This window comes from Haemaphysalis longicornis, unplaced genomic scaffold (assembly GCF_048455015.1).
Source record: "Haemaphysalis longicornis isolate Haplotype H1 unplaced genomic scaffold, Haemaphysalis longicornis Haplotype H1 scaffold_1, whole genome shotgun sequence".
Classification (NCBI taxonomy): Eukaryota; Metazoa; Arthropoda; class Arachnida; order Ixodida; family Ixodidae; genus Haemaphysalis; species Haemaphysalis longicornis.
The window spans coordinates 390,062,913-390,075,624 of NW_027526203.1; the positions used below are offsets into that span (position 1 = coordinate 390,062,913).

Consider the following 12,712-nt stretch of genomic DNA (forward strand, 5'->3'; position numbering starts at 1 on the left):
CGACCGCAACCCCGTACAGGCGCAACGACTCCGGCTAGAAAAATCATACGCGTGCCACGCCATGCTCTGGCAAGCCAGTTATCCTCCCGACCGCAGACGTCGAGAGCCCAAGACAGACCTCAGTCTAGAGCAGAGAACACAGATACCCCAATACATGTATCCTAGTGCTTCGCTGACCAGCCCGGACTTGCAGGACGAGGGAAACCTGACCCAACGGGGCAACCGAGCAGCGAAAGCCCGCGCCTAACTGGACTAAGGTGCCCACCCATCTGCTCTAAACTTGAAGAAAATAAACGCTTATTTCTCCCCTCCTCTTCTGCGCAGGGAGAGAAGATAAGCCAGAGTGAAACTCCTCCACCGGAAGTTCGGCTCCCACGACACCAAATAATACGTCTACGAAACAGCGGCGCTCGTGATAACAGACAAGGACGGATACTTCCTAGACTGCATCAAGATGCAACACGCCACCACCAAGCACGCGTAGGCTGGCGCTCTGCTGAGAGCCATTCGTTGGGGAGGGGGGAACAGACGCGGGCTAAATGTTATCACAGACTCGCAGGACACCGAAGGGATGCTAATGGCGGTAGCGCTCAGAAGGATTCTCCGTTAGACTTCCCAGAAGGCGCACATCACATGGACCCGGGAACGAGGGGCTCCCGTGGGACGAAACGGCGAGCAGGCGAGCGTGTGACTTTACTCCCCCCCCCCCCTCCCCCACGACCTCCGACTGACACTGTACGATAGCTTAGCACCACTACGTACGGAGAGTAACTATAACACGTTATAACACAGCATGCTACATTTTCAACCCCTCATCGCTAACTTACAACTGAAGCCGAACTCCTACAAAAAATACAAACACCTTCATTCACAAATCTCGTTGGGCGAAGATTTTAGGCAAACGGCACAGACTACGTGGCGAGACCGCTGGCCTCTTCTACGCCGCATAGGCCTGCCACACCATTGGACAGGCGTCAAACATCAAAAGGACACTCCCCTCACTTTACTAGAATCGCTAGAAAAACGGTGGGCCGCCCTGGTCAGTCCAAATAAGGGTACACCAGAGCCTTCTACGCAAATAGTTTGCCCATCAATGTATTTCTGCGAGCGGATACACAACACGAATACAAAACATTGCCCGCGGGTACATATCAGCCGTGGCGTCCAAAATTCTCGTTCAAAATCCTCTGACTTGGAAATACCGACTAGAATGTCCAACCTGCAGCAGCACTGCCACACTATACCACATCACCTGGGCGTGCAACAGCAATTGGCGTGAAGACACAACACCAGAGAAAAAACTTGAGCTATGGGAGGCAGCCCTGGCCAGCTCGAGCCTGGAAGACCAGCTCCATCTGGTCAACCTGGCCCGGGAGAAGGCCAGATCAGTGGATCGAGTCCTGGACTAGGGACCCCACCCATCAGCGACACCAAAAGTCTTGTTTTTCTCCCTGGTAGACATCGTCTTTACCCCGGCGCACACCGGTCTGGGCGGGGGGTTGGGGGGGGGGGGGTGAGGCAGCTCCCAACACAGCACGAGTATACTAACCGTGCCGGTGCCAGCGTTGTCCCCTACCACGGCGCCAGGTGAGCCAGGGATCAGTTAATCACGTACCATGATATCACTACGCATCACCGCCTCTCTCGCCGTCAATACCCTCCTGCCGACCCTGAGCTAACCAACCAACAGGAGCGCTTATGGCGACTCCTGCAGATTGCTCTTAGGCCTACCGAGCACTGTATATCTGCCCCGCATTCACCCCTCGCAATTGCCCTAGCCAAATTATCCACTCTGTGCGGACTGCCACGCTGATCCACTCTGTGTGGGCCTGTTCTCGAGACCCCTTTCCCTCCATAGTTAATGAAGAGCAGTGGGAGGAGCACTGGGCAGCTCCGACCCAGAGGCCGCTGAAAACGTCGCCAGAGGCCTCAAACCGACGGCCACACCACTCCCATAAATCCGCTTAAGGCTCAGTAAAGTGGTCTCTCTCTCTCTCTCTCTCTCTGTGTCTCTCTCTCGCACGCGCGCGCGAGAAGCGCTGACCTCATGCTCATAAAAACTCCCACCTCCCCTCGCGGGAACCCCTGTGTAGATGCGACGCGTATGGGGTTCACGTTGCAGCGTTGGACAGCGGAGGAACGGCGCTGGAACGATGGAGCGGAGCGGCGCAGGCACCGCGTTTTATAGCGCGCCTAACGGTGAGGGGACGCGCCGGCGCCAGTGCGCCTGCCGCGGCTATGACGCAACACAATCCAACACAATCCCCTTTAATCCAATCCAAATCCAATCCAAGCCAAGCCAATCCAAGCCAATCCAAGCCAATACAATCGAATCCAATCCAATGCCCCTTGCGAGAGAGTGTTCGCTATCGGTGAGGGGAGGGGGTGAGCGGCGGAAGCGCAGCTCGCGCGGCGATGAGAATGGGGGAGGGGCGGACGCCAATGACGACGACGCCGGCGCCGGATGCAGGGACAAGGCGGGTGAATGAGATGCCTCCGCATCTAAAAGTGGCGTCTCTCATAGCAACCCTCGCGCGCCAGAGCTCATGATCAAAGTCTGGCCAGAGCCTTGTACACCAAATTTATTTCATTTGTCGGAAGGGGGGGCGCCACCTGCGCTCGAAGAAGGTTGACTTGTGTTCCATAGGCTTCGTCTTTGACCTCTGGTAGTGCCGGACTTGTTGGTGTTATCTCCTTGAGTGTGTGCTCTAAAGTGTCGCGAAGTGACCAGCTTCCCGTTCGTGCTCGTCTCCAGCGGGTCTGACCACGCGATGACGCATTCCTGGCCGATTGAACTGTGCCCGCCAGCTAAGCCTCTTGCACGGCAGCGAGGCGACCGGCTGCGACCGCGCTCCTTCGCACGTGCTCGGACTCCTCGCGCTGGCTCCTCCAGCGTGCTCGCGCATGATGTCGGCGGCACCACCGTCTTCCTCAGAGCAACCACAACTTCCAAGATCGGTGCTTCATGCTTCTAGTGGCACCTTGCTGGCCCCCGCTCAACTGGTCCTCGCTTCTCCGCCGTTGGCGCTCTCGCAAGCTACAGCCTCCACCTCTGAAACTAGTACCCTTGAAGATATGGACGGTCAAGTGATGGAACAAGACGGCAGCAATTCTGAGAATGACGGCCCCTGGAAGATCTGGACTCGAGTCAAGCCAAATCGGAAGACCGCAATAACTCGCCTAGACAGGGTAAGTAGGCCCCGAGCACTTTTCTTGTTGAGACCACTCACAAAAATCAGTGTGCGCGATATACCTAAAAATGCCCTCGCACATCTGTTAGGCACTCTTGCCCCCACCCCCGAAATGGCTGAACTCGCTACGCACCGCTACGATATCGCGGCAAACTGCATTCAGATTACCTTATACGACCAGGAGCACGCAAACCGCCTCCTTGCAACTACCAGTCTCTCCTGCCAAGCCAATAACCGTATGGTCAACCTTCCCATAGAGGTCAGACACTCCCAAAATCGTGCCAACACTTCACGTGGAGTCATCACAGTGGAACTTGAAGATTCAAATGGTGGTGGTGGTGGTGAAACTTTATTTCCAAAAAGGGTCCTGAAGGACACCTGACCGGTGTCAAGGTGTAGAGGGCATCTCCAACGTCGGGACGGGGAGCCCGAGACTCTCCGCCGCTACGCGGGCCTTCTGGACAGCCCAGAGTTGATCGTTAAGTTCACTGCTCCTGAGAGCACTGTCCCACTTGACCTTATCCTCCAGATAGGAGGCTTGCGTAGCACAACCACACAACATATGACCCAAGTTCACATGCCCATCACACTTTGAACACGTAGCAGTTCCGTCGTAGTCCGAGTCGATGTGGCTCATCCTCCAAGGATTGGCGTATGAGTCCGTTTGTAACATGCGGAGAGTGACTGACTGCGCCCTGTTGAGTCCTTTGTGTGGGAGCGCTAATTCCCGTCGATTTAAGTAGAAGTGCTTGGTGAGCTCGTTGTAGGTCTGAAGTTGATCCTTGAAAGCCCTTTGTGGAGACGGGGGTGGTTGGGAGGGTGCGCGGCTGCTGAGTCCTCGCGCCGCCTCGTGTGCGGATTCATTGAAGTTCCGCTGTCCTCCCCCGAGGTCGCCCATGTGGGCTGGAAACCAGACTATCGAATGATTACTAATGTGTCTATCTTCCAATAACTTGGAGACTTTAGCATCAACCACTCCCCTGGCGAAGGCTCGAGTGGCCGCCCTAGAGTCGCTATAAATGACCTTATGTTGAGGATCAAGCAGAGCAAGTGCAATGGCCATTTGCTCAGCAACCTCCGGATTCTTGGTAAACACGGAAAGTGCGTTGCACATCCGTTCTTGAGCATCAATGACGGCTATCGAAAAGGCCTGTCTTCCATTTATCTGAGCAGCATCTACAAAAGCCGACTCCGTAGGGCTCTCGAGAGCTGCAGCTAGAAGTGCTTTGGCTCGAGACAGTCTCCTTCCTTGATTAAAGACAGGGTGGACGTTTCTGGGGAAAGGACGGACCACGATGGAGTCTCTGATTTCTCTGCTAAGGTGTTTAACACTCTCCTTATTCTGTTCGGTAAAGATGCCCAGAGTGACCAGAATGTCTCTGCCTGCTCTTGTGCCTGACAGTCGACCTACCTGCGCAGTGTGCTGGGCTTCTGCGATTTCTGATAACGTATTGTGAACCCCTAGTTTCAGTAGGAGATCTGTGGATGCATTGATAGGAAGCCCCAAAGCTACCTTAAAAACACGACGAATCATGGTGTCGAGGCGTTTCTCTTCGGTTTTCTTCCAATTGAGCATAGCCGCGACGTAAGAAATGTGGCATAGGACGAAAGCGTGGATAAGCCTGATGGCGCACTCCTCGCTTATACCCCTATTCCTGTTGAGAATGCGTCGAAACATTCGTAACGCGTTTTCAACTTCCCCGGTAATCTTCTGTAACATTAAGTTATTGGAACAGTTTCCTTCGATAATTAAGCCCAGAACTCTGATGGAATTGACTTCCGGAATGCGATTGCCGTGCATGTCAAAAAGCGCCACGTTGGGCCTCCTGTCCTGCTCCCAACCCCTGGGCTTGCGCCCTGGTCTAGATGGGCTATAGAAAAGCAACTCCGACTTCTTTGAGGAGCATTTAAGACCCGCAGGGGCGAGGTATAGCTCTGTGGCCCTGACAGCTTTTTGCAATCGAGCCTCCAATTCACCGTCACTGCCCCCAGCACTCCACAGGGTAACATCATCAGCGTAGATGGTGTGTTCAACCCCCTCAATATCGAGAAGTGTTCTAGCTAATTTTGACATGACTAGATTGAACAAAAATGGAGACAGTACCGAGCCTTGAGGAGTTCCCCTGTCTCCAAGCTGGAGGGGTTCTGATATAATATCTCCAATGCGTAGGGAGGCGGTTCTGCCGCTGAGAAAAGATCGAACGTAAGAAAAGAAACGCTCGCCGAGACTAAGGTCCGATATGGCCTGAAGTATAGCCGTGTGGCGTATATTATCAAAGGCTTTTTCTACATCAAGGCCCAGAATGGCCCTTGTGTCTTGAGTGACCCGATCAAGCAGCTTCTTTTTGATCCGGAGCATAGCTTCCTGGGTCGAAAGACCCGGCCTGAAACCGATCATGGTATACGGGAAAAGCTGGTTATCCTCCGCATAAGCGGAGAGCCTGTTAAGCACAACATGCTCCGCAACCTTGCCGAGGCAGGACGTCAGAGAGATCGGTCTGAGGTTTTTAAGTCCGAGAGGCTTGCCCGGCTTAGGAATGAGTATCGTATTAGCGTGTTTCCAAGTATCTGGGACGTAGCCCTCTCTCCAGATATTATTGATTTGTCTGGTTAGATAGCTGATGGAATTATCCTCAAGATTGCGAAGAACTCTGTTCGAAATACCATCAGGGCCAGCAGCAGATTTACTGTTAAGCTCCTGAATAGCAAAACGAACTTCGCCCTCCGAAAACTCTCCGTCAAGCGCGTGGTTGGGAGAACCCGTATACACTACTGGCGGAGGGACGAAAGTCTGCGTTTTTATAAGTGGCAAATACTGACCGGCTAGATCTTCCAAGAGCTCGTCATCCTTAGCTTCCTTCCGCGCCTTGTGAATTATTTTGCTCAGTAGCGACCGCTGGGTTGGCTTGGATCTGGAACCTCCCTCATCTAGTAGATGTCTGAGGAGACCCCATCCTCTCCCTTTGCGAAGTTGGCCGTCTAAGGAATTGCATATCTCATCCCATTGTTGTTTACATAGAACTTTACAGTACTCCTCAATCTCTCTGTTCAGCAGCGCGATCTTTTTCCTAAGTCTCGTGTTCAGTCGTTGGCCTTTCCACCGCGCTAGTATTGATTGCTTAGCCTCAAGGAGATTAGCTAATCTGTGGTCCATCTTCTCAGTTCCAACATCCGTGAGGATGGTTCTTTCTGACGCGTGAATGTCCAGCCCAAGCTGCTCTATCCAGCTCTCGAGCGGAGGATCTGCCTCATCGGGAGAGGCATCGAGATTAGCCCTCAATTTGCGGAACTTATCCCAATCAATCAGTTTAAACTCCCTCAGCTTCTTACAGACTACCTCGAAGCTGACGACTACAATATAGTGATCGCTGCCGAGGTCAATATCAGTATTCACCCAGCTAGGTTTCTCGATTCCCCGGACAAAAGTTAGGTCCGGCGTCGAGTCCCTGCACGTAGAAGTGCCGCATCTAGTTGGGTGACCCGGGTCTGTAATGAGAGTGAGACTAAGGTCCGAGGCGTGCGTCCATAACCTTTCACCCTTGCCGGTGGAGTAAGGGTATTTCCACGCTTGGTGAGGGGCATTGAAATCCCCACCAACAATCAGAGGAGCGTTACCGGCCAGCCGTGCCACTTTAGTTAGGATGGCCTTAAAGCTCTGCCTCGATTCTTTTGGGCTACTATACAAATTGAGGATAAATATACTGTTGCTGTTGCCTATGTAATTGTTAGGAATTATCTCCACAGCGATAAATTCTACCTTACAATGCGACGTACGGAGCTCGTGTCGGATATAAGGGATCTTCTTATTTATCAAAATAGCCACACCCCTGCCTTTATCCTCCCGGAGGCTCTCCGCCTTGTATCCCGTGAAAGGGAGGTCAGCCGCAAGAGTCTCCTGAAGCAAAATAACATGTGGTTTCTCAGCTTGTGATCTAATAAACTGCTGGAGGGCCGCCTTTTTTGGGTTGAATCCTCGGCAGTTCCATTGCCAGGCTCTAAAGGCTTTAGTTATCGAGGCCATCTTGACCGTGTGGGCTTGCGTTATTTAGGTTGGTATTACTGTGGGAAATACCCTGGTCTGCCAAAGGGTTGGGATAGATCTTCCCCATAGCTGGAACTACCGTATCATTCAAGTATACCTCGATCTTTTGCAGCCTAGCCCCGACGCTCTCCTCATTGTGCTCAATACGGGTGAGTCGGTCGTTTATCTGCTTGATACTATCATTAATCGCAGATAGAGCCTCCTTGATTTCCGACTTTGCCTTAAACTGCAACTGACTGGGCGGAGTAAGGGCCCGCTTCTTGGGAGCTGGGCACTCTGCGACCTCGCCCTCTGACGGAGCAACCTCCATGGACCTTGGAACTTCGCTATCTGAGGGACGCTCGCCCTCTGACGGAGCAACCTCCATGGACCCCGGAACCTCGCTATCAGAGGGACTCTCAGAGGACTCGGACTTGTTACGAGTAATCTCTCTGCGGAGCTCGATCAATTCGAGAGTGAGCCTCTCTAGCGCCACCCTGAGGCTGTTGTTCTCCTTTTCCAGCGATAGAATCCTATCTCGTTCTAGACTACGATTCGTTTGGGTCATTGGCTGATCCGCGCCTTTTTCTTTGCCCTTAACCTTGTTGGCCCACGAGTCTGCGCCACCACCAGCCGCGAAACGCGCCTGCGGCCCTCTGGAGCGGGAGCGACCTCTGCTCCTGCTTGCGTCTCGCTTTTTTGATGACGCACGACGTCGGGACCGAGAGCGGCAGCGCGAGCTAGCTCGCCCCCTGGATTCGGACCTGTCGCTTACCGTCTGCGTCTCTTCCTTGACCATCTGTGCCTTCGCTCGCTCTTGACGTCTAACACGCACCACGTATGGCATCAAGTAGCGTTTCTTGCACGATTTATCCGCTGTCACATGCAAGCCCCCGCACAGCTTGCATTTCGGGTTGCACACATGTGGGTCACTTGGGTTGCGCACGCCGCAGCCCCTACATTCCGAAACACCGGGTGTCGGGCAAACGTCCTTCCGGTGTCCGATCTTTCCGCAAGCGTAGCACACGTCCACTTGTTTCCGATATAAGTAGCAGCGCACTAGAGTAGGTCCATATCTCACAAAGTTTGGTACACGAAGTCCATCGAATACAATAATAACAGATCCGGAGTTCTTGATTCTCTTGACGCCGAGCGCCAACGGGTTACGGTCGTTCAAAATGTTCCTTTCAAGGGTTGCAGGCCCGTCTGCGATGTCCACGTTTCTAATAACCCCCTTGCACGTATCGCTGGGGGCGGTCTCGTAAGCGTTGACTTTGAAGACCTTCCCGTCCACCGTTATGAACTTGATGCGAGCGTACTTGACCGCATTTTCTCTTAGAGGGGTGCTGGCCACCATAATGTTTTGCGTAATGTTTGGGCAGATTACGTCATGCAGCGTTTGCTCCGAGCTCAAGCTTGCCGCTTCGGTAATCGGCTTACCCACGGTGGGGCCCACTTTCTCCAAATTCAATCCCCCTCTGGGGCGTATCACAATCTTGATGTGCTCCTGAGGCATGGGAGGCATGCGGGAGGCCTTTACCACCCGATTCACGACGCTGGAAAACGGCCGGCGTGCACTCACCTTCTCTTCGCTAGCGTGGCTATCGTGCTGCTCTCGGCTGACTTTTTTTTCTCTTCGGCTGGTGACCTTCTTCCAGCCCGATTCCTTGTCAATATCGTCTTCGGCGATGAAATCGCCTTCCACTTGCATCGAAGCCGCCGCCATGACAGCTGTCGCAGAGTTCGCCGTGCCAGCAGCGAGGGCAGCCACCGGCGCGTCGCCGCGCTAGGCCTGCCGAGCGTTAGGCCTAGCGGTCGCCAGCGTGGCGCTCGGGGAAAAAGTTCAGTACTTCGGTGAAAAGATCACCCACCGGCGAAAACCTGGTATGAAACAATTTTGAATTGGATCCGCTGCGAGCAAGCGGACGTCTTGGCAGCGCAACGAACAGGCAAAACGAATCGAGCAGTCCTGACTTTCGACTCCTCTACGACACCACACGTGGTAAAATATTACATGGCTATAATTAAAGTGTCGCCTTACCAGCCAAAGCGAATGGTCTGCTTCGCATGCCACAGCATCGGGCACATGGCGAAGTACTGCCCGCACCAACCGGTGTGCCGTAAATGTGGGCGCGGTCATGCTGAAGCTGAGCCATGCGAGCGCACACTTTATTGTGTGGCTTGTAAAAAAGATGGTCATCTGGCGGTGGACGCTACGTGTCCTGCCCGCACTGCCTCCCCACCTCGTTCCTCTTCCAAAGTGCAAGATGGAGTATCCTGGGCGGATCGTGTACGTTCTCACGGCACCTGGAGCACCAGCACTGCCGATGGAGTGCTTCCCCAGCTAGCGCTACAGCTGGTACTTCACCTTCACTTTCGCCAACAGGTGATTCGATTCTGCAAACCGTACAAACCCAGCTTGATAGCCTTCGTTCTGAACTCCACCTGCTTCGTGAAGAGAATGCGCAGCTCAAGGCTTAAATTGCAGCATACCGCCAAGGGTCCCATACCGTGCCCGCCCAAACAGCTCCCACTAGCACAACAGCACCAGCAACGTCAGCTGTCGGTACTCAACCCCTCCCAACTGTATCCCCGACTACACATGCAAAGTCGGCCCTCCGTAACCCCCTACCCTCGATGCCGAAGCAACGGAAGAGCCCTAGTACTAGCGTCAAGCGTACCGCTACCTCGCAACGGGGTACTGAAACGAACGATTTTATGCAAGTGCTGAAATTCATTCGCGCAGACATCCAGCAAGAACGCCGCGCTCGGTTGGCTGATATGGACAAGCTACGGACCTTCACACAACAGTATGCTCAGCAAGCTACGGCCATGATGAACTTCATCCAAACCCTTCCCGGTGTTCCAAATGAAGCGGACCCACCACCAAGAAAGATTACTCCCCGCAATACCCTTGGACAATGAAGCGGTCTCTCTGCGTGTTGCAGTGGAACTGTCGCAGTTTTAATCAATCGGCTCCCAATCTTTCAAGTCGAGTAGCGCAAATTCTGCCTGTTGTATTACCCAGTCACCGCCTCTCAGAAACCTATTAACTATAATTGGTTACGCCACCTTGTCTTGCAGTATCCCCACACCTTTATTGTCATCGGTGGGGGCTTTAATACGAAAAGCACTACGTGGGGATACGACTCTACGGATGGTCGAGGCTCGTGCCTTGAGGCGGCGATTGACGATTGCGGTATCTCTCTTCTTAATGAACCTACGTTAACCACCAGTGTGGGTCTTCATCGACGGCAGAAAAACACTTCGCCTGACCTAACCATTGCCACTACAGGAGTGATTCGCACGTGGAGCCCCTATACCACCACTTGGGGTAGTGATCATTATCCTATTCTTCTCACTCTCCGAGGCAAGCGCTTCCGCACTCGACAATATCTTTCGCACATTGATTGGTAAACTTTTCGAACCGCCCTCCGTATACCTCAGAATGCAACCTTACCGCAGTTCACTGCTGCCATACACTCTGCGAAAGCACACGCTACAGAGGAAATCTTATGTGACTCTGCAACACTCGCACTGGGCGCTCATCTTACCAACCTGCGCGTGCAAACCCTCACGACTCGCTATCTAACCAACGGCAAACGTCACCGAGACCTGATTCGGATTCGTGTCGTCAGTACCAAATCATCCGACAATACCAGCGCTCCCTTTCCAACGAGCATTGGCATAGTCTCTTTGCTAAGCTCGGTAAAGAACGAGGCCTTTCCAAGCTGTGGAGCACGTTTCGGAGCTTGTCGGGCAAGCGGGGAGAACCTACTCTATTCGCTTCCCTCACTCTCCGGGACCCACCAGCGGACGTAGAACATCGACTGATAACGACTTTTTTCCCACGTGCCTCTCTCAGTCCCCACCCTCCGCTGCCGACAATAATGGTTCAGACGTGGATAGAAATCTCGATGCCCCATTCACCATGGAGGAGTTAGTTTAAAGCTGCTCTTCACCAGGGCAAACCACATTCTGCACCTGGTCATGATGGCGTGACATAGCATCAGCTGCGTAACTTGGACGAGTCTGCACACTCAGTACTGCTAAACATGATTAACACTTACTGGGCCTCTGGTGACGTTCCGGACGAACTCAAACTGACACTGGTTCACCCAATACCGAAGCCAAACAAAGACCCTTCTGTGCTGACTAATCTCCGGCCTATTTCTCTTACACCCACCATCTGTAAACGTATTGAACGCCTGATCAACAACCGCCTTCAGTATTATTTGGAATATGTACGCCTGTGGTTCCATCCGTCCCAGACTGGCGTCCGTCCTCACCTTAGTACTCACGATTGCCTTTGGCTACTGCGACGCGTTCTGAACCGTACGTCACGAGCTGGTAATCCAGATTATGTCCTCACTTTCGACGTGCGAAAAGCCTTTGACAATGTTAGTCAGGCAGCGATCCTTGAAGAGCTTTCCAAGCCAAAGGACCCAAAGGATCCAAAGGACCCAAAGGATCTAAAGGATCTAAAGGATCCAAAAGGACCCAAAGGATCCTTTTCAAGCCAAAGAACCCAAAACTGGATTAGGAATTTTTTAGAAAATCGACCGATTCGGCTCCACAGCACACATCCAGGCTGGAACCCCAGGACCTTTTATCTAGATAGGGGCGTTCCACAGGGTTCTGTCCTTGGACCTGTACTTTTCAATTTGGCCATGGCACGCGTCGCCCGCAACCTAGAACGGGACACTGCAGCTCGTTTTGCCATCAATGCCGACGACCTCACAGTATGGGTTGAGGCCGCCGACTACGACTGCACGGAGGACATGGCAACAGAATTGCAGGCGGCAGTGAACAGCCTTTCCACTGCTCTTCCAACTCTTGGCCTTGAGTTAGCACCCGAGAAGACCGAATTTCTCCTGGTCCACGGTCTGCACCAACCACCCACTAGTATGCATCATACAATTTACATCGGCGACACACCTATTTCCTCCCACTGTGGTCATATTCGCTTGCTCGGCATCCCCATCGCCAGCCACAACAGCGCTCGACAGTGGATAAATCAACTGCAGAAAAATTGGAAGCGAATGCTCCACTTAATCTCTCGTCTCTCAAACAAATTTGGCGGTGCTCACCAATCGGCGTGCCTCACGCTCTGTTGGACGGTAGCGGTCGTTCGCCTCACTTATGGCGCTCCGGCCTACAGACTATCCTCGACTCATAAGAAACATTTAGTGGTCCTTTATCGGGCCATGCTCCGCACCATCACTGGACTTCCCAGGCATACCCGCATCAATGCTCTTGAACGGGCTGCTCCTATGCCTCCCATGGAAGAGCTCTTCGCGGAAACTCTCGGACAACATGACCTTAGGCGGACATTAACGCCACAGGGGGCTGCACTCTCCGCCTGGGACCTGCGCATTCTTCCGACGCTTCCCTCGGCCTCACCACCGCCACCCCCTTGGTCACTCCCGCCTGTCACAGTGGCCCATCAGCGAACTGGTATCCCCCGTACCCGTCCAGTTGCCCGGGAGAAAGCCCTTCA

At 53.3% G+C, this 12,712-nt stretch overlaps 1 protein-coding gene across 1 annotated transcript; it reads right to left on the bottom strand.

Annotated features, from left to right (window-relative positions):
• Window positions 1–937: 937 nt before the first annotated feature.
• On the bottom strand, window positions 938–9,088 carry LOC144160861 (uncharacterized). Its single transcript, XM_077691987.1, has 2 exons — window positions 7,988–9,088; window positions 938–952 (listed from the first exon to the last, which is right to left on the bottom strand). The coding sequence occupies exons 1-2, from the start codon at window positions 8,936–8,938 to the stop codon at window positions 938–940; spliced, it is 966 nt and encodes a 321-aa protein (XP_077548113.1). The 5' UTR covers window positions 8,939–9,088.
• Between the last annotated feature and the right edge of the window lie 3,624 nt (window positions 9,089–12,712).